General features: G+C 43.3%; 4 protein-coding genes across 5 annotated transcripts; 2 read left to right on the forward strand and 2 right to left on the reverse strand.

The window, feature by feature from the left end:
• Positions 1-91: 91 nt before the first annotated feature.
• On the reverse strand, positions 92-5,190 carry smyd1b (SET and MYND domain containing 1b). 2 transcript variants are annotated; one of them, XM_047590805.1, is made up of 10 exons: positions 4,966-5,190; positions 4,019-4,195; positions 3,502-3,715; positions 3,011-3,141; positions 2,823-2,861; positions 2,013-2,208; positions 1,320-1,412; positions 1,054-1,217; positions 785-953; positions 92-401 (listed from the first exon to the last, which is right to left on the reverse strand). In XM_047590805.1, exons 1-10 carry the CDS (start codon positions 5,085-5,087, stop codon positions 237-239), a joined length of 1,470 nt encoding a protein of 489 aa, XP_047446761.1. In that variant the 5' UTR covers positions 5,088-5,190; the 3' UTR covers positions 92-236. The 2 variants fall into 2 exon arrangements, with proteins under 2 accessions (XP_047446761.1, XP_047446762.1); XM_047590806.1 differs by lacking the exon at positions 2,823-2,861.
• Positions 5,191-5,952: 762 nt separating this feature from the next.
• Positions 5,953-8,078, reverse strand: sprb (sepiapterin reductase b). Its single transcript, XM_047590807.1, has 4 exons — positions 7,752-8,078; positions 7,441-7,669; positions 7,044-7,331; positions 5,953-6,718 (listed from the first exon to the last, which is right to left on the reverse strand). The coding sequence occupies exons 1-4, from the start codon at positions 7,911-7,913 to the stop codon at positions 6,564-6,566; spliced, it is 834 nt and encodes a 277-aa protein (XP_047446763.1). The 5' UTR covers positions 7,914-8,078; the 3' UTR covers positions 5,953-6,563.
• Positions 8,079-11,115: 3,037 nt separating this feature from the next.
• On the forward strand, positions 11,116-15,419 carry LOC125012031 (negative elongation factor E-like; the record flags this gene model as incomplete). Its single annotated transcript, XM_047591623.1, has 2 exons — positions 11,116-11,440; positions 14,841-15,419. A coding segment is annotated over exon 2 (462 nt), but the record flags the coding sequence as incomplete, so codon positions are not given.
• A 115-nt stretch (positions 15,420-15,534) lies between these two features.
• LOC125011598 (leucine zipper putative tumor suppressor 3-like) lies at positions 15,535-23,853 on the forward strand. Its single transcript, XM_047590803.1, has 7 exons — positions 15,535-15,797; positions 16,922-17,395; positions 17,484-17,651; positions 17,764-17,892; positions 18,306-18,497; positions 18,696-18,926; positions 20,745-23,853. Exons 1-7 carry the CDS (start codon positions 15,576-15,578, stop codon positions 21,792-21,794), a joined length of 2,466 nt encoding a protein of 821 aa, XP_047446759.1. The 5' UTR covers positions 15,535-15,575; the 3' UTR covers positions 21,795-23,853.
• Positions 23,854-24,609: the final 756 nt, after the last annotated feature.

Consider the following 24,609-nt stretch of genomic DNA (forward strand, 5'->3'; position numbering starts at 1 on the left):
TTCATTTCTCCTGGAAATGAATTAATGGGTGCTGGCTACTACCAAGTCTTCCATCACGACAAACAATGGAGCTTAAAAACTGACAAGTTTGGCCAGTATAAGGGTTTTAATGAAAAGTTTAGTGACTACAAAAATGTGAACAATACAGAAAATGGTTACCACTTGTGTAGACTCTCAAACACTCAGATGTGTTGCCGGTAAAAGATTGCGATGCTTCTCTCTCAAATCCACCGTGATCACTTCCTCCTGTGGAAGAGATTCTTGATGCCCTCCTCCACAGACTTGGGCTCGTGCAGCATGGTCATCGGCTTGTTTTTCAGAGCTGCCTCTCTCATACTGTGGTACACGTACTCGTTCTGTTTGAACATCCTCAGCTCCATCTCTGTCTGCAAACGCATCGCCTGCGGAGAGGTCGGCATGGAGATATCAGGGCTGAGAAGTGAATGTCAGCGCGGCAGTAAGCCACTCGTAAAGCTTTCCAGTTATAAAATACACATGTTGAGCAAATAGGAGAAACATTTCGACTGAAAAGCCTTGTAGGAGATTTTAAAACCGCTATAAACACGCAACAGCTGATAACTCGCTGACAAACCATTGCTTATTTACACATCCAGAGATTACTGATCTATTCACCGGCTAAGTGTTATTTAATTTTCTGTCCTGTAATAAAGAAACTGTAAAGCTCCAAAAGCCAAGGGGAGTTTATCATCATACGATAAAAAGCAGTAATAGTAATTGGAGCTCCGTCCGGACCAAGGTAGCTGCTGACTATGAGGTCGTTTACCTCCAGGTCCTTGGTGATGGGATGCGTTGGGCCGTGGGTGACCATGAGAATGGCGTAGGCTTTGCAGATCATCCCGTGTCCGACCTCTATGTCCCCAGCCTGCCAGTGGGTCACCCCCGCCCTCATGGCAGCCATGCCCAGAGCAGCGTTATTTGGGTGGTACAGCTTCCTGCACGGGGGGCCGAGAAATTCGTGGAACTTTCAGTTCATAATATCTCACCGCAAGGCTTTATGCATTTACCGACGCCATTCGGCGTGTTTGCGCTCACATGTATCCCTCCACCATTTTGCGAGCGTATTCCGCAGCTTCGTCGAAATACTGCAGGTACGCTTGGACTTCGCTCATCGTGCTCCACATTCTCAGCAGGTAGATGTGAGTGTCAGCCAGAACCGGCTCCGTCTTGTTGATGCACTCCCTGCAGATTTTTACCACCTAAACGAACGAAAAACAAAGGGAGAAAAACTTGCGTCGGCAAAAGCAAACACTTGATTAAGGTTTTTGTAATTGGGCGTTGTGGGCGATTTGATGCGATACCTCATGGTAGTCACCATTTAATCTGGCCTTGTCCATCTTCTCCAGCATTTCAAAGCAATAGTCGGTTGCCTCTTTCACCTGCTCCTCTGAAGGCTGCAAGGTTGGAAAGATTTCTTATTTTATCTCATCCACAAATTAACAGAGACAATTTTTGAGTGTGCATGAATATTTAAATCGAAATCCCGCCTAACATATTTTCCCGTTGACAGCTCCTAACACGTTATAACATGCACAGACCCAGAGAGCACATGGGTCATCAGATTTAAGTACAGTTCTATTTCACGGATTACTATGATGTCACAGTGTGTTTCTCAGTTTGTAATGTACATTCGTGATGGTGTGTCTTGTGTTTAAGCATGTTTTAAGTTGGAAGTCATCTAGCAGGACAAAGACAGATTCCTGGGAGACACACACTTTAAAATACAAGAAACACTCAAAAAGAGTTATGGCCTAGACTCAAGTTCCTGAATAAAGCAAGTTAAAATCTGCCGTTTTCTTCTTCTTTGTTTCTAAGTATTTGGATTTAAGGTCTGAATCTACTTGGGAGTTATCTTTGCTTAAAATAGAGAGCGTGTCCCTGCTTCTCATGTTTCCCATCTATCCTCATCACCCGCGCCAGTGCTAAATCTCTTGAAAGCATCTTGTCCTTTTAGTCTTAGGAATCTCCCCCCGCTAAAATCAAAAGAGACAAACCTTGACTCCGTCCACCTCCCTTCCCCCCAGCTTCAGATCGTCTTTGATTCGTTTCTCGCAGTGCTCGCACGTGCAGTCGAAGAAGTATTGTGTTTTGAGCTGTCTCTGTCGCTCCTCCGTCAAATTCATGAAGTCCACGTAGGCGACTGTGAGCTCCTCTCCCTCCGCGATCTTACCCAAAGAACGCAGCTCGATCCTGAGGTGGAGGAGACACGGTTAAAAGCCAGGTTAGGTGCGGAGTCGTTCGTTTGATTCTTGCATGTCTTTCATTCGCATAGTTCGACCCTTTCCACACATTATGTGACTTTCATTTTCACCAGTCCAGATATCAGCGAACGTCTAAAGACATTTTGTGAATGGGACACTTTCACAACTAATGTTTTAGTCTGGTGTTACGTGGAGTTAGAGGTGAGCTAATATCATCAAACGTCGCTAAGCTAATGCACGGCAGTCGGTGTTGGCATGATGGACAGACACACAAAGTGGCACACAAACCAGCAGCACATGAGTAAAACTTTGTGTGTGGGCACGACAAGCATTTATGGTAGAAAAAAAATTACATATATTTTTTTTTCTTTCCAGGACGAGAAGACATTTTGCAGGGGAGACACTAAAACAAGATGAACCAAGGTTAGAGCATTCATGTGGACACAGCGATGTGAAAACCAAGTCACATCTAAAGTTCAGTGCACGCTATAAACTTTTATTCTCTGCAGTGGATGGATGAGGGTTATGAGCTTTCAAATGCCATACTCTCAATGGTGTTCCCAGTGAATAACACTTTGAAAAACTTAGGCTGAGGTAACGCACCTCCGTTGAGAGTGAAACATAGTATTCACAGCCGATTGACTGAAAGACAAACAGGAAGCAGTTTTACACCAAAATGTCACCGTCACGCATCCACACACGCAGCATGTAAACGCACTCTTGAAAACACACTGAGCATCTTTAATTCCAGTCAAGTCCCCACAGAAGACCGAGGCGGCTCCTCAACTTACTTGCCGTGGTTGAGGATTACGGTGCAGTTGGGCCAGCAGTTGTGGTTCACGAGGCACAAGTTTGGGAAAAGGCCGACTCCGACGGCCTGAAGGCCCCTCTGGTCACTCACAGTGAAACCGTTACAGTTGATCTGGGAGGAAAGGTGCAACGTTTGTTACGTTTTACTGGACGGACTTGGAAGATGCGGATAACACAAAGTTACTGAAGATAACTTCCTATCCGGTACGTCACAAGACAGAATCAGAGGTTGTGCGACACAAATAAGTCTCTAAGGAACTAAACAAGGTGAATTGCAACATTTGGGGATATCTAATGTTTAGGATTTAACAGTTGTACCCCAGAAACGCACTCATATATCACCACTACTACTTTGTATTTTCCAGGCCTTGACATGATGTCGAGCACAAACTGTTAATTATTTTCGGTGTCTTGGAGGCGGCTCAACTCATAGTTTCACACCTACATTGCCCCACATCGCATTCAAACCCACCAGTCCGAACATGTGCGAGATGTCGTCGATTGTGTGCTGCCTGCTGGTACGGGGCCAGTAATCCAGGAAGTTGTGGATGTCCACTTTGAACTCCTTGAGCTCATCCTCCTGCATGTCAGCAATGTGGTCCTCCAGCTCGTCCAGGGTGGTCAGCTGCATGTCAGACACCACGCTCCCCTCTTTATCAAGACGCCACATGACGCGGGCCACCAGGCTTCCCAAAATAAAGAATACAACATGTGACTGCCACGGTCACAGGCTTATCAGACGCACATTATCTGTGGAATATACAACCGTGGTATTGACAGAAGCTGTTTTGTAACACTAATTATTAGAAATTCACTTGAAAAACCATGCATTCCAGGATTTTAATGCTTGATTGGTGACTCGAAATCACATTGGGGTTATGACACGTATTTGTTTTGCTTGTTTTTCATCAGACAGTTATCACAGAACAACTAACTTTGGGATCCTCATTCAAGCTACTAAAGGCCTTCTTTCTTTTCCTTCCACTTACCGGATGCTTTCATTTGGAGCTTTGCCAAAAGCTTTTATGGCACCGCACTCTAGCTTGTGTTCGGCCCAGCCGGCCCGCTGGCAAGTTCGGTCGCAATAGTGGGCAAATTTGCACTGGCCGCACCTCTGGAGCTTTTCTCCCCTGCGGAAACAGCTGTGGCAAATACGCTCCGCTAGACTTCAGAAAGAGGTGAAGAAGCAGAAAAGGGGAAAGATGTGACAACCCGTAAATTCTAGCACATGCATGCTGTGGAAACAACAGCCAGAATGGCAGCAAATAGAGGATTAGTTGGATTTATTGCAGTAAATTGTATATATTTAATAATGGAAATGTGTTTCTTTTAAAAACTTGAGATATGATCATGTCTAACCGCCTTCATGAGGAAACTGAAGTAGCTCCGTAGAATGAAGCCAGCACGTGGACTTTGGGTTGAGATTATTTAGTCCCACATGTTGTTGCAAAGGTTATAATACTTGTCTGTAAATTGTTACCAGGATTATTAGTACTTGAGGCAGTAAACCGCGGTGCGTCATATTAAAACATTAGATAAACCGAACCTCAACGTTCTTGTTTACAACCTTCTCTGAACTTTCCTCAAAAGACTCTGACACGGCGATACTAATAAACTTGGTTGTCTAAATTACACACATGTCTAGTAGAAACATTTGTCTGATTAAACTGTTTCGTCCCCATTTAATGGTTGATTTGTGACACAGTAAGTGTGACTACAGGACAATTCTTGCTTGTGATTGTTCCAGGAACAGGTTTAGACGAACTCTATGAAGTCAGTGAGAAAACTATCCAACAAAATAAAATAAAAAATCTGTCCGACCTCCCGAAACATGTAAACATGTTGTGCGTAAATTGATAAATGTGGAACAACTGCCCAAACATCCTCACGATGACCACATTTCAAAAGGATCCACATCTTCCATCCCCTCCGTTACCTGTCAAACACAACAGCTGAAATGCTGGGCTCAGAAAAGATGACGTCTCCGGCCCAAAACTCCTTGGTGGCCTTCAATCCCCTCCCCTTCCCAGGTGAGTCAAATATTGCCACGTTCTCCATGGTAGGTGAGCAGGGTCCTGAGACTGGTGGACGGATGGCGAGCTGAGGGAACAAGAGAAGACGGGGTAGTTCAGGAACTCGTAGACCACTCTGTTCAATGTTCTTCAATGACAACTGCGCATTCCTCCTAAAATAGCTGAGGGCCTCTTGAACTGTACCAATAGACCCGTGAAATATGGGTTGGTGCCGATCTGTCTCATTAATCAATGAAAGAACTGTGACGTGTTCGGTGGGCAAACTTGTCAACAAATTCAAGCGCTCCGGGTGAAAGTGACGCAGCAGAAACTTTCTGTCACACCCTCAGACCCTTTCTCTTTAGTAAAAAAATAAATGAATAAAAATGTGTCTGACATTTCTTGTTTTTTGCCCTGTTAGCTGGCAGAAATCCCCCCGCCCCTGGTCATGAATTGGTAGGTGCCCTCTCCCTGAGGGTTATTTTTGTCTCTCAGCTGGGGCCATCTGTCAGGTCACAGTGGTGACGCTGAACAGCTGCGAGAAGTTTGACAGAGCTGCTCCGTCTCAGCGCCTCTACTCTGTTCTGGCACTTTCTCCCTCTCTCTGTCTCATGTTTTCTGTCTCTCACAGTGGACTGCAACACAAGCTATGACATAACAGAACAATACCACCGTCCCGGTCACACCGTGAGATGACCAGCTTCAGAGCATCAGCATCTCCAGAAAGGAAGTCAAGATATACGCAACAAATTCACAGTTGAGTCCTTTCATATGTGCGAACATGGTTGTTGTCCATAATGTGTTGCTCCTGGATTGTTTTCATCAAAGACGGAGCAAATGATGGTCTATCGATACAATCAGGACAATGCCAGGAGGTTAAAGATATGTGTTGATTATTTATTTGGTATTTATTACAAGAGGTACAGACAGCAGTTGCAAACACGACAGAGTGACATTATTTTCAGCACCTCAGCATAAAGTGAGTAAAACAAATAGGGACAGTTCTGATGAATAAAACTAGCGTTCAGTGCAGTTTTTACTTTTTCTTTAATTTCATTAATGTGTTGGGTCATTAACATTTTCGATGAGTATTTCCTCCAACATGACTTGAGCAAAGAATACACATAGAACAGTCTGAAGCAGATGTTGAAGAATAGACTCATCATTCTTTGAGTCTTAAATGAAGAATACACATGGTTTATTGCACTGTTGCACTGACAACTGTTGTTGTCCAGAGGGCCACATCCTCATGTGATTTTAGTACGTAAGGTAATTTAGTAATGCCTGAGCTGTCTGCCCCGTGAAGTTTTACTCCTTTGTTCTTGCACCTACACGCCAGACCTGGAGTCTCATGGCCTTTTCTTTCAGCTGAGACTCTACAAGGCCTTGAAATGTACATATAAATCCATTTGTTCGTATAATTGTAGTACATTTCCAACTCTGTGTCCGTAAGCTCGCCGTACAACGGTGTATCAATAAAGACTACGCTAAAGCACATTTTTTAATATTGTTCTTCAACACCTCACACTTCAAAGAAGTCGATGTGTGCCCCCGAGGGGAACTCGTTGTCCAGAAGCAACTTCAGCAGTTTGGCCGCAGACACGTGACAGGGCATTAGATGGTGACAGACCCCGGTCATCCTCTTAATATCCTGCTGCATCTCTGTATCTAGACTACCTGTAGAAAACCAGGGAGAGTAAAGGGTCAGGAAAATACTTCATGTTTCTTTTTGTATTCTGTAAGCCAGGCATACAAAATGGTCAAATTGTATGGGGACATTCAAGTGTGTGTAAGAATCCTTGTTTACCAGTTACTAAGTAAAAGCTAGCTAGATAAGTGCTTTCTGTAAATACTCAGCTGTGGCATGTGGACCTCTTAGCTTCTTTGGCAAGTCGTCCTAAAACGGTGCCGGAAAATCTAAAGTTTGAACGTCTACACTTGGGTGACAACTAGATGAGCACTGTGTGATGTGTTTGACCACCCCAGAACAAGCTGCGTGTACCCGGAGAGTAGCTGAGGACTTTGACGTTCGGTTCCTCCTCAGCCAGCACCCCGAACATCATCTTCCTGGCTGCTTTGGCGGTGCAGTACAACACCCAGGACGGCAAGGCCTCCACCGCAAACACTGATGACACATTCACCACGCTCCAACGGAGGTCCGGCCTGCGTGGAAATACCTTCAGGATCCCAGCGGTCAGCACCAGGGCCGAGCCGACGTTGAGGAACATGTAGGAATTCACCTCGTCGGGGTCAGTGAAGCTAGCAAAGGGGGAAAGGTCTCCCAAAGTGGCTGGGAGGGGAGACAGAGGGCATACTTTCGACTTCACCAGGAGTAAATGTCATGACGAATCAAGCACATCTAAATTATGGTAGTTCTTTAATCTTAATTCACGACTCACCAGCATTGTTGATCAGGAGCACATGCTCCAGATCATTTGCAGCCTCCAGCTTCGCCACCCTGACTATTTCATTCACCCCTTTTTCTGTGCTCACGTCAGCTGTGATGCAGTGGATGAGCACTTTCTTTTCCTCGGTGGATCCCTGCAGCTCGTCTTTCAGCTCCTCCAGCAGAGTCCCAGAGCGAGCTGCCAGCAGAAGGATGGAACCAGGCTTCAGCCACTGGACCACCTCGATGGAGTCAAGACATATTATTGTTCACTATTTTCTTTCTTTCTTCCTCTTACTTTCTTTAAACATGACAGGGACTTACTTCGTGTGCCAGCGCCCGTCCAAACCCTTTAGAGGCTCCTGTAATGATGCAGATGCACTGGCCAAGAGTCCTCACATCTTTGGTGTAGATGTCCGACATTTTGTCCGAGTTCTCTAGTGGCAAAAGCACGGATGAAGAGAGGGCATATGAAAGTGAGAGCATATGACAAGAAAGTGGGCTGTCTTTATAGTGCAGTGTAAAGGGGGCAGCCCTAAACAATTTCACACTTTACATTACACGCTTTGCACAGACCAACAGCACAGAGAACAGAGGGCATTAGAGGACTATGTGTGATTTTTGTCAGACTGTTTTATATCTGTTGTTTAATGTACATGTGCATCATGATGTACATGATACTGTTGTAACAAAACAAAAGAAATCAAAAGTCCACGAGGAACAGCCTCTAAAATACAAAGCCACAACACAACAAGACAGAACACGCGCAACAATAAGTTATGTGGTGTAGATAATTAACAATGGCTCCTGACATCGGTTGTCACAGTTGATTATCCAGCATTAACGTCATGCCTCAACGTCATTCTTCCTGATTAACAACAGTAACATCTGAGTCGTTTCTCAACATCTAATCAGGCCTAAGGCACCTGAAAGATCAATTCTTTTATACTTCTCATGTCCTGCTAATCCCAAATATCTGAAAAACTAAATCTTAATCTTATCTTGAAGAAACTAAGACGCATTCCAAAGAAATGCTTGTGTCTCAGGAGGTCAAAAGGACCTTCTACTGCATGAGTGATACGAATAAAAAGGAGTCCTATCATTTTTGTGCCATTGCACCAATAGCAAATGTCTAATGTGAGTTCCACAACACAGGGTCAAAAGTAAAAAAAACTTTGTATTCTAGGCTAAATGTGGGTGGCATTTATTCAAATATCATGCACTGTCTTGAGTTTGTTTCAAATGGAGAGGTTGGGCTCTCAAATCCAAAAGTTGAAAGGAGCAGAATCAGACAGTTTCAGATCAGGTCTTGTTTGAGTATATCGTGAAGTGTAACATTATTAAGATTTAATACGGATTTGGTAGCTGAAATTGCCCTCTAAGTCTTATCCATCCTTTATGTCCTCTGCCAGACTTCAAGCATCACCTATAAGAGCCTTGCGGTCTTGTTTGTATCATGAATACTGTATGTATCTGTATCCATATCTTATCTGACTCTTTACTCAGCAAGAACACGGGCACAAAATAAGGAAAGTCTACAAAGACACTGAGAAAACTGAGGTCCAGTTTACAGGAAGCCAACCTTAGCGCCCCGTAGTGGCCAAGGGAGACCTTGGGGAGGAGGCTGATACCTTAACCAACCTTGATTACAGCAGTATTGCAGCAGCGCAATCCAACAGACACCAGTGCCCCCTTTTGGACGGTTAATGAAATGCAACAGAATCCAATGCGTGCATGTCCACCTGACACGACCTGCGTCGCTTTATTTAACTTCAGTGTAATAATTATTTAAACATTTTATTTATAAAAATAATCTGCTGTGAAGAACTAAATATGCAGCTCAAAATGTCTTTGCTGATCTCCCTCAGCTTAAGACGTGTGTGTCAACTGTGCAACTTTATCAAATACATAGCATTTTTTTATTTTTATTTTTTTTTAAGAAAAAAAAACTTAAAGAGTTTAGAAGCGGTGGTGCAGTAATAATCCTACTCTAAAGCTCTGGATTTTAGAATATGGGTTTTGTACCTTGAATCTTACAAATTGGTGATCGCTGTTCTGGAGCAAGTAAGGCAGCAGAAGATTTTTTTTAAAACATTTTTTTCTTTTACATTAAAACAAATAAACCAAGATAACTGACAAATATTCACAAGTATCAATCAAGACAAATACAACTCCAAGTAAAATGTGCAGACTTTCAGTCATCCGGGTCATGGTATATCCAAAAACAAGCCAAAAAAAACTAACAAAAACGGATTGAACTTGCCCTTATTTCTTCAAGAAACTCTTTCAAAAAGTCCAGCTGTCCTTGTTTCTGCTGTTCTGCTGACGAAGAGGACACACAGATCAGGTCACACAGAAATAAGACAACAGAAGCACAATTAGGAAGAAAGCAAAGTAAAGATGATGAACTGTCGCAGTGTCTCAACAAAGGACTGACATATCCGTTACAAAAGTCTGATCAGAAGTCATGTCCTGCCTTACATTAATGTGTGTGACTATATGGAACAACGTTCTCTAAATCAAAACATGCTGCCCTACTACGCTGTCCCTACTATCTTCAGTTGTTATACGAAGGGTACGGAGAAGAATAGAGTGTTGCACCCTCAAACACAGGATGCCTCACCCTTCGCAGCAAATCTGTCAATCCACAAGTCCCATTAACTTTATGGAGGTTTAGTACTAAGGGTGCAGAGGTTTTCCTTTTAGTTGGAATCTGGGCTATTGTGTGGTTCAAACTGCAAAAACTGGGACGTCCAGCGGGGGCAGGTGGAGCAGAAAGTCTTTCAGTATGCACATGGGAAACAACGTTAGCTAAATAGGTACTTGGGTCACTTTTTGACCTGTCATATACAGACCGGCCTGGTCAGAGGGAACTCTCAATCAGATTAAATGATGGTGTAAACATTTTGATAATCCATTCAATAAGATATGATGAGAATTATTAGAGCCTAATGTAAATGCTTGATCTGATCCATTCTCTGCATTTGGATTAAATAAATCCTTTCTGTGCATGTTTACAAGGGGTAAACAGGAATATGGCAGGAGGAAAGCAGATTTTTAGTTCTGGTCGTCCTTTTTGAGTGATAATAATAAAGTTTAGGTTAATAAAAAACAACATATATCTTATAGATAAATTGGACCCTCCAATCCAAATGATTTTATTGGCTTTATGAAATATTATCCAGGATAAACATCCATTGTCATCATACAGGAGGAGTTACCAGCCACAACCAACAGTATTATAGTGTTATATTATTACAGGGAGAAAATCAGAGGAGGATGGGACATATATAGGCTATTTGTCTTTTAAATGCTTAGGTCTGTTCCTGATGTGAAAGGTGCTGCTCCTTTCGACTCCAGGTGTTGTTTTGTTTTTAGCAGGAGGCTGCATAGTTCACATAGCTCATTAGTCGGTGGGGACCAAAGCAGAGAAAAAATGATGTGGGGATGCAGGAGTTTTAGCTATACAGAAAAACTGTTTTCAAAAATTTGCAGTTTTGTTTTGCATCCGCTATATGTTTTAATGTGAATCAATTAACAGCTAACTAAACAGTGACAGGTCGATTTTTTTTTTTTTTTTGCATCATCCTGGCTTTATTCAAAACAGGAGGACAATGTTAAGAACAAGCTGTCTAGCATTTAATGTCACATCCATCCATCCGTGTGACTCTATAGGCTATTCCCCAGGGAGATCACTGGATGGATGCCAAAAGTGGGCGTTTGCATCATGCAGCCAGAGGGGCGGGGCCAGAGGTGGGTGTGTGTCTCTCAGCTGATGCGCGTATCCACCGACCGACTCCATCATCAGCATCCGACGCTGACAGCGGTCGAAGCATCCCTAATGTTACCGAGCCACGGCAGCGACGCCGAATAACTGAGGAGCCCGGCCGACCAGGACTGACGACGTTGCTGCCTTGTGACAATATTGTTTACCGTGGCTGCCATCTTACAAACCGCCAAGCTGCAAAATAGTGAGTAGCCTTTGATGATGGACCGCCAGGATGCTACAATCGGTAAATCAAAGCTACTGCATGATACGTCGTCAATGTCAATGGCGCTGTGCATTTTGATCTGGATTTTTTTTTCTAATGTATTCAGCGAGGGGTGGCGCGCTGGTCTTTGCGGTTTATTTGTCTCAGGCCTAGCGAGTAATTGTTTGGGAGCGCAGTCGATTCGGGGCTTGATGCGGATGCTGCTAAAGCCGCCCTTGCCGCCCAGGGATGCAGAGAAAAGGAAGAGAGAGGGAGTCGTGAGGGGAGGGGATTGAGGCAGAGCCGCAGATAGATAGGCAGTGTATTTTACTACTACTACTATTCACCCAAGTGGAAGTAAACCTCTAGTAAATGGGCTGAGCAGGGGAGGTGCACTGGCATGGCCATCTATCTATCTATCTATCTATCTATCTATCTATCTATCTATCTATCTATCTATCTATCTATCTATCTATCTATCTATCTGGGTTATGAGGTACTAGCTGCAGGGTTTGGGTGATGTAAATGTGCAACCTCCTAAATACCTCAGTAATTCAGTGGAGCTGATCATAGCCACATAAACATAATAGCACACACAGCCTCTATACACTCACTTGCCAGTTTATTAGGTACACTACCTGAAACCAGTGCATTCTATTGTAGAAATCTCAATCTTATAATGCTTTTAGTTTATGTTAAAATAGCACCAGAAAGGTGGTAATCGAAGTGTGCGATCGTCCTGGAGCATGCACTTTGTGGACATGAACGTGTTTCTGTTATTTAGCCTAGCCTCACTGACTAATATGTCAGAATAACAGAAACATGTGTGAGTACCACACAGTTGAATAGCACCGCAAAACACAGCACAGCCTCCAAAATGAAAACACATCCAACGGCTCTCTCGGTTATTTTTGAACAAATCCTGAATATTGTAACCTTCCTGAAGCTAAGATGTGGTGCAGGACAGCTAGCTAGTGGCACGTGGTCGTAGTATGTGTATTCTGCTGATTTCCTCACATAGATGCTTGTATATACTGCATATACCGCGGTTTCCCATTTGCTACTGAACTGTAGTTAATACAGTTAAACATCACACTAAATCCTGCTTTTATGAACGCTGACACTGCTCCTGTGGCTAAGATATGAAGATGTAACAAAGGTCTCAGGCTGGATTCTGATGAGGATGTTGGGGATATATGTCCGGCATCCTAAAAAAAAAACCTATAGACCACGGAGAGCCCATGGATAGGGGTTTTCTATCATGTAATGTGCCTTTACAGATACAGAAAAAACTCTTAGTGGTGAATTCAGCTATATTGGGACACTTATCATGTTCATTGTATCTAATACATTTCTGCATTCCACCAGGTCTATACTTTCTTTATGTGAAATATCAAGTGAGTGATATTTTGACAAAGCATGGCTCATTATTGTCGTGCAGCTGACACTAAACTTCTTTTCACCTTTTAACCTTTTTGGCAATTATGGACACAGTTTTGTGAACATAAATTCATACTTCACTTCATTCATAATATGTGTTCTTCCCCCTCCTGTGGACTCTCTTCCTCTATCTGTCCGACAGGTTCCTGGGCGCCATTCTGAAACAGGCCCTTAATTCAACAAATGTGTTAGAGTAGTCAACGCTAAACCAGTTTACACACTTAACACACTAAGTGACATTTGCATGAAACTTTATTGTTTGACGTTGACAGAGGAAATTATTGGCATAGGCTATTTTAACTAATTATATTCAATTACAAGAACTAAACTAAAAAAAAAAAAGGACCTACATAATATAAGGAAGGTGGTCTTAATGTTATGTCTGATAGTGTATATATATATATGTAGTACACTACTACACCATACATGATTCTATATCCTTTATATATCTAATATATTTTATGGACCATTTTACACCATTATTATCAAATCAAGCTGAAGCATGTGTCATTTTTCTTACCCCCTGTTCTTTGGGGGTACACTTCATGTTTGATGCTGACCACCTCCAAGCCTCCACCTGATGTCACATGAATTCTGTCATGTGACCTTCGTCATGAACCTCCACAGATCCACAGGTCTCAGCACCACGTTAAAAGTTGGACTATTTGCTTGTGCTGTCCCATTTTACCTGGTGTCCCAGCATACCTGAATTTACCATAAAATAAAATAAAAAAAAACGAAAAACCTATTACAGCCTCTGAATGCAGCTCGAATTCTATTTTTTAACATTTAGCCTTTATGTTGGACTATATATTAAAAACACTTTGTTGCTAAGTCGTGATTATTCAATGAAACACATATTTGTTCATAAATATTCATTAAGGAACATAATATTGAGCTGAACTTAAAATAAATGCTAAAGGTGCTACAGTCCATTTTTATTAGGAGTCTCTCTCCAAGGATGGTTCTCTTAATTAGATCAAATGTGTTCACTTTAAGCCTTAAACAATTCAGTGCTATAGTATTAGATTAGATGCACCTATAGTATTAGTTAGATGTACCTAATAAACTGACAACTGAGTGTATACTGGCCACTGTAACAGGAATAACCTGCTATTGTTATGATTAACTGTAACACACCTTTATGTGTACCACCATTGACTATCACTTCATAAGTGATCAGGGAGCAAACCGTAATGTTGTTTGGGTTCTGGAGCGAAAGCAAACTTTACTTTTGTTCTCAGAGACCCTGAACACAGACCTGTGCTCTACATCTGGTTGATGTTTGCAGAATGTTGACCTCAGCAACCTTGGAGTTTCCAATTAACCCCAAATATATATATACAATAACAATCCTTTCTGTTGATATTTCATATTCCTCAAACCCGCAGGACCAGTTTGTGCCGAGATGAAGGGACACCACCTCATTTCTTCTACTTTTGAATAAGAAAAATAATAATAATAAAAAAAAGATTTTACTTTGGAGGTTTATATTATAATATTATGGAGCAAAGGGAAATTTAACTACGTTAAGCTTCACAAAAATTGCATTTGTTGCCAGGCTGTTCTCAGAGCTTTGTGTTTGACCCGTTTTATGCACGTGTTCAAATAAACAAAACAAATAATTGAAAACCCTACCCCTCCAGTTCAATGATGCAAATAGACACAAAAAAATTGTGTTTTGTGTTTCCTTAATTTATCCACACAAATCAAAAATGAATTCTTCACTTCTGAGTAGACACCAGAAACAGAAAGTAAAGCGATGATTTCATTATTAAACTGGAGGACAGGTTTTTTTCTTGCACTTAATTTATCCTCTCACTATAGTTGTCCAGACTTATCCATCTGACCCTTTTCATTTTTTTGTTTTTCTTATCATGGTGGGAGGACCACGCTGCTCCTGTATGTAGGTTGGAGTCTATTCTGCATCTGTTATTGTATAACTAGTCATTATGCAATTACAATATTGTATAACTTCTTTCATTTCTCTGTGTTCCTCTAGTGTGTGTGCCCCCACTACCTGCATTAGGTTGTGATGACCCACACTACTTCCAAATGTATCTGTGACCCTCCCCAATCCTGACTCCTAACCTCTAATCCCTGACCTTTGACCCCCACTATGGGCAGTGTTGGCAGTGGGGTGGCAGGAGAGCAGGAGTTTGCCATGAAGTCTGTAGGCACCAGGACCACCTTGCCCAGAGCCCCTCCTCTCTCTCGCCGTTGCCCTGCCGACCGCAGCTGCAGTGCAGAGCGGCTGCCCCGGCCCCCGGCGACTATATCAGACGGGACGGCCTCTAGCGATGAACGTGGGAGCGTTAGTGTCGCGACTGGGACCTGTACCGGGACCGACCGGCCCACCGAAACGGCCTCCTCCACCAACACTGAATGTACCATGACGGCACCGTCCAACAACAACCAGCATGACTGTGGCAATGGAGCGGGCAGGAGGGAGTGGGAGAGGGAGAGGGAGAGGCAGCGCGAGCGGGGCCGAGACAGAGACAGGGACCGAGACTGGGACAGGGAGAGGCTGGAGAGGGAGCGCGAGAGGGAGAGGAACCGCGAGAGGGAGAGGGAGCGAGTGGAGAGGGAGAGGCTGGAGCGGGAGAGGGAGCGCGAGAGGGAGAGGGCCCGAGAGAGGGAGAGGGAGAGGATTGAGAGGGAGAAGATAGAGAGGGAGAGGGAGAGGGAGAGGGAAAGGGAGAGGGAGCGGGAGAGGGAGAGGCTGGAGAATGAGAGGATGGAGAGAGAGAGGGAGAGGGAGATGCAGGCCGCCGGTTTAGACGTCTGCGGGAACATTGTGGGACGAGGAGTGACTGAGAAGAACAGCGTCGGCATGAACACGCACCAGCACAGAGAGATGGGAGCCCCCCGGACGGACGCTGACAGCAACCCCGGCGGCCACAACCCTCCAAACCACAACCCACCTAAGATCCTGCCAGTGTCTGGAAAACTGGAGCAGGTACTTGGAGGTTTAGGAGAGTGGTGCAAAACCACTCTAGAGCATCATCGCTGGTGTCATTGAGTGAAAAACTGTCATGTGAACTCATACTTCTGACTTTTTTCCCCCCCAAACCTGTATTTAAGTTTCAGCGTTACCTCTTCAGGGCCTCTTTCAAGTCTTCCCTCAGACTTATTGGTTGTTGTACTCATGAAGCACTTTCCTTTTGTGCAAATACGTGCATTTTTTTTCAACAAAGTTGGGAAGCTAATGGACAATACTCTTTTTTTTGGAAACAGTGCCAAAAGAAAGTAGCTCTGCAGCGCTATCTTCCAAATTACAATCTTTAGAGTTAAACTCAAACATTAATTAATTTGCCAAACTGCTGTGACCTGTGACAAGAACTTTGGTTTAAAGCATTTTAGCTATTAGCTCACTACAGACATTGCTCACCACGTCTTACGCATTAGCCTCCTGAGATCTGAGCTTTTGGTTAATTTCTTCAAAGTATTTGAGATTAGCAGGACCTAAGAAGTATAAAGTAGAAAAGTAGAGTAGTTTTTGAAAAAAAAAAAAATAAATAAATTATGTCCTCGTATGTGAACACGGAGATTATTTCACTCAATATTGTAATAACGTCAGCAATGTGAACCAATATGTATAAAACTGCTTATTCTAATGCAGAAGCAGAATTTGAAAGGGCGAGATCCCAATGTTCTCAAACGAGCACTTGCGAACCTGTCAAATTTGCGTCAAATCAAACTATAAAAGTTAATGAGCATAAACAAACAAGTGTATGGACCCTTTGCTACCAGTACACGGCAGACAAAAGTGTCTCCTTATGGGGACAACAGGTCTAAATAAAACAGAATAATCTGCCACAAACCTAAAATGTAATGTCCACATATGAGGACGCTGGGTCTCAGGAGATTAGAGACAATATTGCACTGAAAAACACACTTGCAACATACATCATAATCTTGCTTCATGAGTTAAAATAAAATTGCCCTGTATTCTGTTGTTGCCATGCTTAACGCATCACAATGCTAAATTTTGTTTACTTCCCTGTACTTTTTGTCTGTGTTGTGTCACGTCCCTTCCGTCTCTCTCACTGTCTTTCCGTCCTTCCTCCGTCTCTTTCTCAGGCGATGCAGAACAACTCCGGCCTCGTTCGTCCCTCTGCCTTCAAGCCGGTGGTTCCCAAGAGCTTCCACTCCATGCAGAACCTGGTGGGCCAGGCAGGAGGGGCTGGGAGCGAGGGAAAGGCTGAGGCAAGGAGCGAAGGGTTCAGTGAGGGCAGAGTAGGCAGGAGAGGCAGGGACGGAGGAGGAGGAGGAGAAGCAGGAGAGGTCCCAGAGGCCCTGCTCCTGGACCAGGACAGCCCAGTGAGGGTCAGCAGGAGTGAGGGAGGGGGAAATGGTAATGAAGTGGTTCAGGGAGGGATGTCCGATTCAGGCAGAAACTCCCTGACCAGCCTGCCCACCTACACAGGCTCGGGATCTGGTTGCGGGCCCCCAGCAGTCCTGGGGCCCCTCAGTGCTTCCACCAGCCACATCAACAGGTTGGGCATGGCTGGGGCAGCTGCAGGCCTGGACAAGCTGGAAAAGCCTGGCTATCAGGTACGGACGCCAGTCGTGCTCAGTTTAAGGCTCAAAGCACCTTTCTGTTATCGTCTTTAATGGATCGTGATGCGCTTATTTCCTCCAGAACGGGCTTAGCGCCTCAGACAGCGGTCGGTCTTCCTCAGGAAAAAGCTCATCGTCCTACCAGAGGCTGAGCCACCTGAGTGACGCTCCAGCACCGCTGCGCCCCTCCCCCTCCTCAGACGACATCATCCAAGACCTCGAGGACCGCTTGTGGGAGAAAGAGCAAGAGGTCAGAGGTCACTTTAAGAAATGGATTTGCTTGCAGATGGAGAAAACTCATAAAAGGGACAGGAGAAAATAAAAAGTACCCAATTCCTTTTCTCTCTCCCCCGCCCCATCAGGTGCAGCACATGCGCAGGAACCTGGACCAAAGTGAGGCAGCAATCATTCAGGTGTTTGAGGAGAAGCAGCGAGTCTGGGAGCGACAGATGGACGAGCTGAGACAGAACTATGCTTCGCGCCTGCAGCAGGTGACCTCATTACATACCACAATACAATCACTCTTTGTTTAGCTTTGCTCATGTTTTCTCCGAATACATGTAGAATATTGGAAGTCAGTGTGGAAAAAATATAGAAAGTTTTGACTGGATTTGAAGTCAAATAATATACGTTAAAGTTACGTGAAATTCATCAAGCATCAGGATCCGCTGTGCTAATGAGCAGCACATGGATATAAAAGATAAACATTTTGGTACTTAAAAGACATCACATGGCCACTTTTAATGTTGCTGCTACTTTTGTGGTGGATTAGTTTTGTTTTTACAGCCCGAAGCTAATCAGTTTTCAATTCCCACTGTCTATGCTACTGCGGGATTTGCACATACAGTATCTCTATCCACACATAGCTAATAGATAACACTGAAACTGTTTGGTCCGTCTTCAGGTTACTCGTCGTGCCCAGCGCTCCCAGACGGCCCTGCAGGCCCAGATAACCCGTCTGTCCCAGGACAAGCGGAGGCTTCAGGAGGAGATGGCAGCTCTGTTGGCTCAGAGAGAGGACCTGGAGAGAAAGTGTCTGGACTACAGGAAGGAACAGGCTGACATCTTGCCTCGTCTGGAGGAGACCAAGTGGGAGGTGAGATATATGAGTATATTTCGCTTGACTAGTTCAGTAAAAATTTTATCTGGGTTACATCGGACTGAACAGTTGAGTAAGCGCGTGGGTACAGATGTAGGTACTTTTGTTCTTAAGTATGTCTCTAAATCACCTGTATGCACCGGGACAGGGAGTATATTCACCACAGCACTCACTCTTATCTTTCTGTGTTCTCAGGTGTGTCAGAAAGCAGGAGAGATTTCCCTCCTCAAGCAGCAGCTGAGGGAGAGTCAGGCTGAAGTGACACAGCGAGCTGGAGAGATGGTGGCCTTGAGGGGCCAGCTGAAGGAGCTCAATGCCCAGCTGAGGGAGCGGGAGGAGGTCATGCTGGGCCTGAAGGATTCGTACAGCACCAAGAGTCTGGAGCTGGAGAAGTGTGAGGGAGAGCTGAGGAGGACTCTGTCTGAGGTAAGTTCTGATTGCGCGATTGAGATGATTATAAGTAACGTTTGAATAAGTTAATACATTTGAGTTATTCAAATTTTGACATAATTTGAAAGTTTGGTTTATGGTTATATCAGCAAATGTGGTTTAATGCTAGTGCTTGCAGAGTGTATCAATTCAGAAAACTGTCTTAACATCAGGGCACAGTGAAAGGAGTTGGTTAGCTTGCTGAGAAGGCACGCAGCTCCTCATGTAACAGCTCACTGTGGACTCTTCTTGTTCCGTTAACTCAATATTTCAAACTGATCCTCGGTCAAAAATAAATAAATAAATAAGTGAAAATAAAAAAATAATGGTGAAAACGTCTTGTGAAAAAAGTGCTAAGTTCGTTGATAAATAGGGATGGGTACCGTTAAGGTTTTGTCCAACATCTGTGCTGAACTGATACTTGGTTATACGATTATATGATACGGTGCCGGTATTTTTAAGGAATTTTTCTGACGTGCAAATTGAACAGAATATTGATTCAAATAATATAAATACAACCAAGACTAACAAATATATTACCCAATATAAAATAAAATTCATAACAAATTGTAGTAGTTGCATATCCCATCACTTCTTACCTACTGCTGTTGGCTAGGCTAGTTAGCTGGTGTCTTCTTGTTGGTTGCTAGTTGGTAGCTGACTGCTAGCTTGCTGCCGGTTTTTCAGTTGGACTGAGTTTCTGAATGCACAAGGGATTGTAACATCTCATCCTGTGGAATAATTACTGCATAATTATCATAATAATAACAGCAGTGTATCAACTGCTCTCCTCGGAGCATGCGAGAATGCGGCTTGTGGGACTTTTTTTATTATTTGCACTATACAGATTTTCAGTAAAGGTTTTAGAAGCAAAAAATTCAGTTGCACCAAAATGTTAGTTAATTATTTTTATGTGAAGCTGCAACTAAAAATGTAAAAAAAAAAATCAGATTCGTTTCAGATTTCAGTAACTTAACTATTTTTTTAATAATACAAACTATGGATATTCCAGCACTTTTAGCAGTGGACCACAGTCTCAGGCACAATTGCGTTACCCGTACACAAATAAATAAAAATCTTCATTTTGAGAATAATAAAATATATCTGTGTTAGATAATTAGGTTCATTGGCAGATTTCTGAGCTGGTATTGAAAACAAGGCCAGTAATGGCCTTGTAGTGTCTCATAACTTGCTATACAGAACATATAAAATGACTTTCAAGTATTTCTGATTAGAAACCCTCTCTGCCTGATTTAAAGCAGGATTGTTATTCGAGTCTAAGAGTGAATTAAAAGCCATGCCAGTCCAGCGCTGTTCCAGCCCCTGTAAATCACCAAAATGCCAGACAGCAAATGGTGTGTTAGAGAATAGGAAGCTTGTAGTAATCTAGGTTTGCAATAAGATCGAGTGCAGTAGCAGCGAGCGCTCTGCTGTTTTTGGGGGCTGCAAAAAGTGCAACACAATATCAGAAAATAATTTACGACAAGTGAGATTGCAGGATTGGGATGTTTACCACTAAATCTAGATTGTTAAGCATTTAATCCTCAAAATCCTTTGGAGGGATTTCAGAAACTTGGCTAAGAGACCAGGACAAATTGGGGATTGGACAATATTATATATCCAAGCTACAACACAATTTTCCTTTGTACTCATGAGCTCATAAGCAGCTTATAATATATATATAATGTCTATATATGTCAATGTCCATCATCATAAAAGGGGCAGCAAGTTTAATATCAATGTTAAGTTTCAATAAAATGTATTAAAACAACTACATCTACAATTGCAATACCATATACCTTTTCCTTTCTGTAGGTCTCCCTCCTTAGAGAGAAGCTGGGTGTATTTGAGGCAGAGGTGCTGAGTCTAAAGCGGGCTCTGAACGAGGTGAGCAGAGGAGCAGAAGTTGTCGTGAGCCCTAACTTAGCTGCTGCAGGGCTGCTGCCGCCATGGGGAGCCGTCCACTGCCCACGAAACCCAACTGAGCCGTCAACTAACTCCCTCACCCCCACCTCCGACACCCTGCTGAGTCTTCAGAGCGACGAAGCCAAAGCCCAGAGGCAGGAAGCTCAGAGGCAGGAGAGGCAGCAACGCGAGGAGGCCCAGTGGCGCGACGTGCAGCAGCGCCAGGAGGCCCACATGCAGCAGGACATCCAAATGCGCCAGGATGCCCAGATCCGACCAGAGGCCCAGCTCCGTCAGGAGGCCCACCTCCGCCACGAAGTCCAACTACGCCAAGAAGCACAGCTGCGTCAGGAGGCCCACCTTCGCCACGAGGCCCAAATGCGTCAGGAGGCGCAGCTACGTCACGAGGCCCAGCTCTGCCAAGATGTGCAATTGCGTCAAGATGCCCATCAGTCACAGCGGGCCCAGGAGGGTCACTGGGACGAGGCGGGCGAGCTGCGCAGGCAGCTGGAGCAGCTGCAGGCAGCGTTGCGCCTGGAGCGCCAGCAACGCGAGCGCCAGGCGCTCAACTTCGACCAGGAGCGGCACACCTGGCAGGACGAGAAGGAGCGGGTTTTGAAATACCAGGCTCAGCTGCAGCTCAGCTATGTGGAAACGCTGCAGAAGAACCAGGCGCTGGAAAAACGTATGAGCCAGTTAGGAGCCAAACAAACCACAACCTCCACCACCACCACCATCACCACCACCACGACCACCTCCCCCACCTCCTCTAACTCTCCGCCTCCGCCACCAGCCCTTTCACCTCTGCCTCCTCAGCCCCCGCCGTCCCTTTCCGGCCCCATCGCCCTCACCCTCTCCCCACCCTGCGAAGACCAAAAGGGCCCTCCTTCCCTTCACCAGCTTGCCAATCCCTGGGCGGGGCCCTCTCGTCTGGAGAGGATAGAGTCAACTGAGATATAGAGACAGCTCCATGAGGATGATTCTCCATTTCACTACACTCACATTGACAAGGCCTCTCACACAACCACTTCAGCGTTACAGCAGAGAAACACCTCAGTCTACAATAGAATAAATCAGTACAGTCTGACATACTTTTCAAAGCAACTATAAACACTAAACAGCAGCAAAGGCCGCGTGAAAAATGCAACAAGCAGATAATCTGAACGGGAAGTTGAACTACATTCATCGGTGTCTAAGATTTTTCAACCTCCTAAACAGCCTTTCTCTCACTAGTTGCCCACTACTACATGCGACATGATCAGTGTTCATGAAAAGTGTGCCACACTGATGGATGGCAGGAAAAACTAAATGTTGAATGACAATGTTTAGATTACAGCACTAATACATGAGTCATTTAATACCTGCACGAGAAAAAAAAGGACCCAGACAATCAGGGATATTGTCAGAAAATGATCAACAGGATTATTATGCGGTATTTATTCATTGTAAGTCTGTGTCACTGGTTGTGTAAAAGTAGAGTTAGTGGTCAGAGTGTGTGATGTTGACTTGCATTTTTGGCCAGAGAGCGCCTTACTCCATTCTTTCCAGCGTGCATAAGAGAAAACCTCATGCTGGAAACAGATGAAAAAGAAAAAAGAAAACAAAAAATAAAAAAGTATGATTATCATTTTTGGTGCTTTAATCATATCAGAATACCAGCTACATTGTTACACATGGCTGGACTATTTCATTCAAAATCCCAGCACATACTGAGATCACACACAGTCGGATTCTGGATTCAGTTTTTAAGTCATTTCATGCACAGGGTCCAACATACATGACCCATTTGGACCCATTGTTAAGACCAACAGAGTTTATATTTTGTACAAATTAAATTTAAATAGATAAGTTTAGTAGATAATCAGCCCCAAATGGATATAGAATAAATTTAAAGATGTAGGAGAACCAGGTTCACCCTCACCTCAGACTCTCTGCGGTGACTAGAAATGAACACTAGGGGTCATTAGAGAGCTTTCGCAGCCCTCCCAACTCAAGTTACTTCTCATCGAACTGAGAGGACAAAGTGAACGGAAGCACACGATTTGAATTTGGTTATTATGACAATTGTGTCCCTTCGCTTTGTGCCATCCATAGCCAGGGAAATCAGAGGAAGCAGTTTGTCTCTGCAAAGTTAAAAAGTTTTATAGAATGTATGATATAGTAGAAAGAAATACTTATAATAATAGTTATAGACTGTAAATGTGTGCAAGGGAGAGTGGAAGTGAGTGCGTGCATGTGTGTATACATATGAAAGGCTTCAGCTGATGAGATTGAGGGTAGAGGGACTAGTGGCAATACACCAAGAGAAGATATATTAAGAGCAAAGGGATTTTCTTTCAGGACAGGAAAACTGACATCCGAGCTTGTGAGGACTGAGAGAGTGTGCATTTCCTGGGGGGAAAAAAAATCTTAATTTCTTCTGTATAGTTCATTTAGACAAAGCAGGGGAGAATGAAGTTTAAAAAAAAAGAAAAAAAAAGAACAGAAAAGTGGAGCGTCTGCCTCTTTAAAGGGGGGCATTCAGGCTATCTGCACTATGTAGTACAAGTTATGATGTACAGTAGACTCAGATGTGAATATCATGGCTTTTATATGTGTTGTTTATGCCAGCATACAAAGATGTTGCTCAAGAATATTAACTTATCTCTAAGGTATTACATAGTATTATCATCTTTATTACTGTTATTATATTATGGTGAACTGACAGAGAAAATATGTGCCATTCGAGCTTTCCTTTATGTGTCTTTTTATTTATTTATTTTTTAACTGTGTAGATAGCCTATCGGCCTACCATGATGGTGCAATCATAGCAACCCTGTCCAAAACTGATGTTCCTTTTGATGTAGGTGATAAATGTAGTTACAGTATTGCATTGTTTAGAGAGCAAAAATGCTACTGATTTTATACATGTTTAAAATTTATGGTTTGCATTTATGTTACTATTACTGCTCTGGCTTGGTTAAAAACAACCCGTTTGTTAAAGTTCAGCAGAACTAATAAAGTTATGTGAATAATTCACCGCACCTTGTCAATGAGCTCATCTTTTGTTCTCATGCTTATGACTCCAAATGTCCTTTTAAGATAACAGATTCATAGTTATAGATTATTTTTAGACACACTATATTTTACCAAGACTGTTCTTAGCACTCAATTAATAAATAATCGTTACGGTTTATATAAGACATTCTGCATTGGAAATCCTGTTTAAGTTCTATCAACCAAATAGGTATCAAAAGTAAATTGTGCGTCGCCATGATTAAATGTACAATACCATGCAATGTACTGGATTAGTGAATAAGTAAATAGTAATAGTAAATTTAAGTAAATAGTTTACTTAAAGATCATTTGAACTACTTTATCAACTTTTGGGTAATTTCATCTGTAGCACATCTTATTTTGCATGCTGGACATAAGGGTTTTATATAAGCCCTTAAACAGAAACATAAAACTGAATGTACAATATTTTCATCACCGGACCTGGCTGTACAAATTGTAAAAATGAACGAAAAGGCTTTTTATACCATGCTGACTACCAGGCTTATTCAGGAGAATGAAGAAAAACAGCTGAAGGCTGTAAAAGTGAATAAACAGTGACAGTCTGCAAACAAAAGCAGTATGGGTTTGTGCCTCTAAACAACACGCATTGTAGGTGTCCTTGAAGCCGCGTAGCTGCATCTTGTAAAGATGAGCAGTGACCCTGTTGACCTCCATGTGAAAGAGGAGATTCAGCACTGAGAAAGGAGAGATACATTAAATTCACTTGTATGTGTAAACT

The sequence above is a fragment of the Mugil cephalus genome, chromosome 8, assembly GCF_022458985.1.
Source record: "Mugil cephalus isolate CIBA_MC_2020 chromosome 8, CIBA_Mcephalus_1.1, whole genome shotgun sequence".
Lineage (NCBI taxonomy): Eukaryota > Metazoa > Chordata > Actinopteri > Mugiliformes > Mugilidae > Mugil > Mugil cephalus.

What these genes read in the sequence shown, in the direction of transcription:
- smyd1b (XM_047590805.1), bottom strand. Translation starts at nt 5,087, where the DNA reads ATGGAGAACGTGGCAATATTTGACTCACCTGGGAAGGGGAGGGGATTG. An exon ending in TCAGCTGTTGTGTTTGACAG is followed by an intron (nt 4,196 to 4,965) that starts GTAACGGAGGGG and finishes CTCTTTCTGAAG; the next exon opens with TCTAGCGGAGCGTATTTGCC. An exon ending in CCATCACCAAGGACCTGGAG is followed by an intron (nt 402 to 784) that starts GTAAACGACCTC and finishes ACCTCTCCGCAG; the next exon opens with GCGATGCGTTTGCAGACAGA.
- sprb (XM_047590807.1), bottom strand. Translation starts at nt 7,913, where the DNA reads ATGCTCTCACTTTCATATGCCCTCTCTTCATCCGTGCTTTTGCCACTA. An exon ending in GCTCCTGATCAACAATGCTG is followed by an intron (nt 7,332 to 7,440) that starts GTGAGTCGTGAA and finishes CTCCCCTCCCAG; the next exon opens with CCACTTTGGGAGACCTTTCC. An exon ending in AGTCCTCAGCTACTCTCCGG is followed by an intron (nt 6,719 to 7,043) that starts GTACACGCAGCT and finishes GGTTTTCTACAG; the next exon opens with GTAGTCTAGATACAGAGATG.
- LOC125011598 (XM_047590803.1), top strand. Translation starts at nt 15,576, where the DNA reads ATGGAGAGAGAGAGGGAGAGGGAGATGCAGGCCGCCGGTTTAGACGTC. An exon ending in TGTCTGGAAAACTGGAGCAG is followed by an intron (nt 15,798 to 16,921) that starts GTACTTGGAGGT and finishes TCTCTTTCTCAG; the next exon opens with GCGATGCAGAACAACTCCGG. An exon ending in ATGCTTCGCGCCTGCAGCAG is followed by an intron (nt 17,893 to 18,305) that starts GTGACCTCATTA and finishes GTCCGTCTTCAG; the next exon opens with GTTACTCGTCGTGCCCAGCG.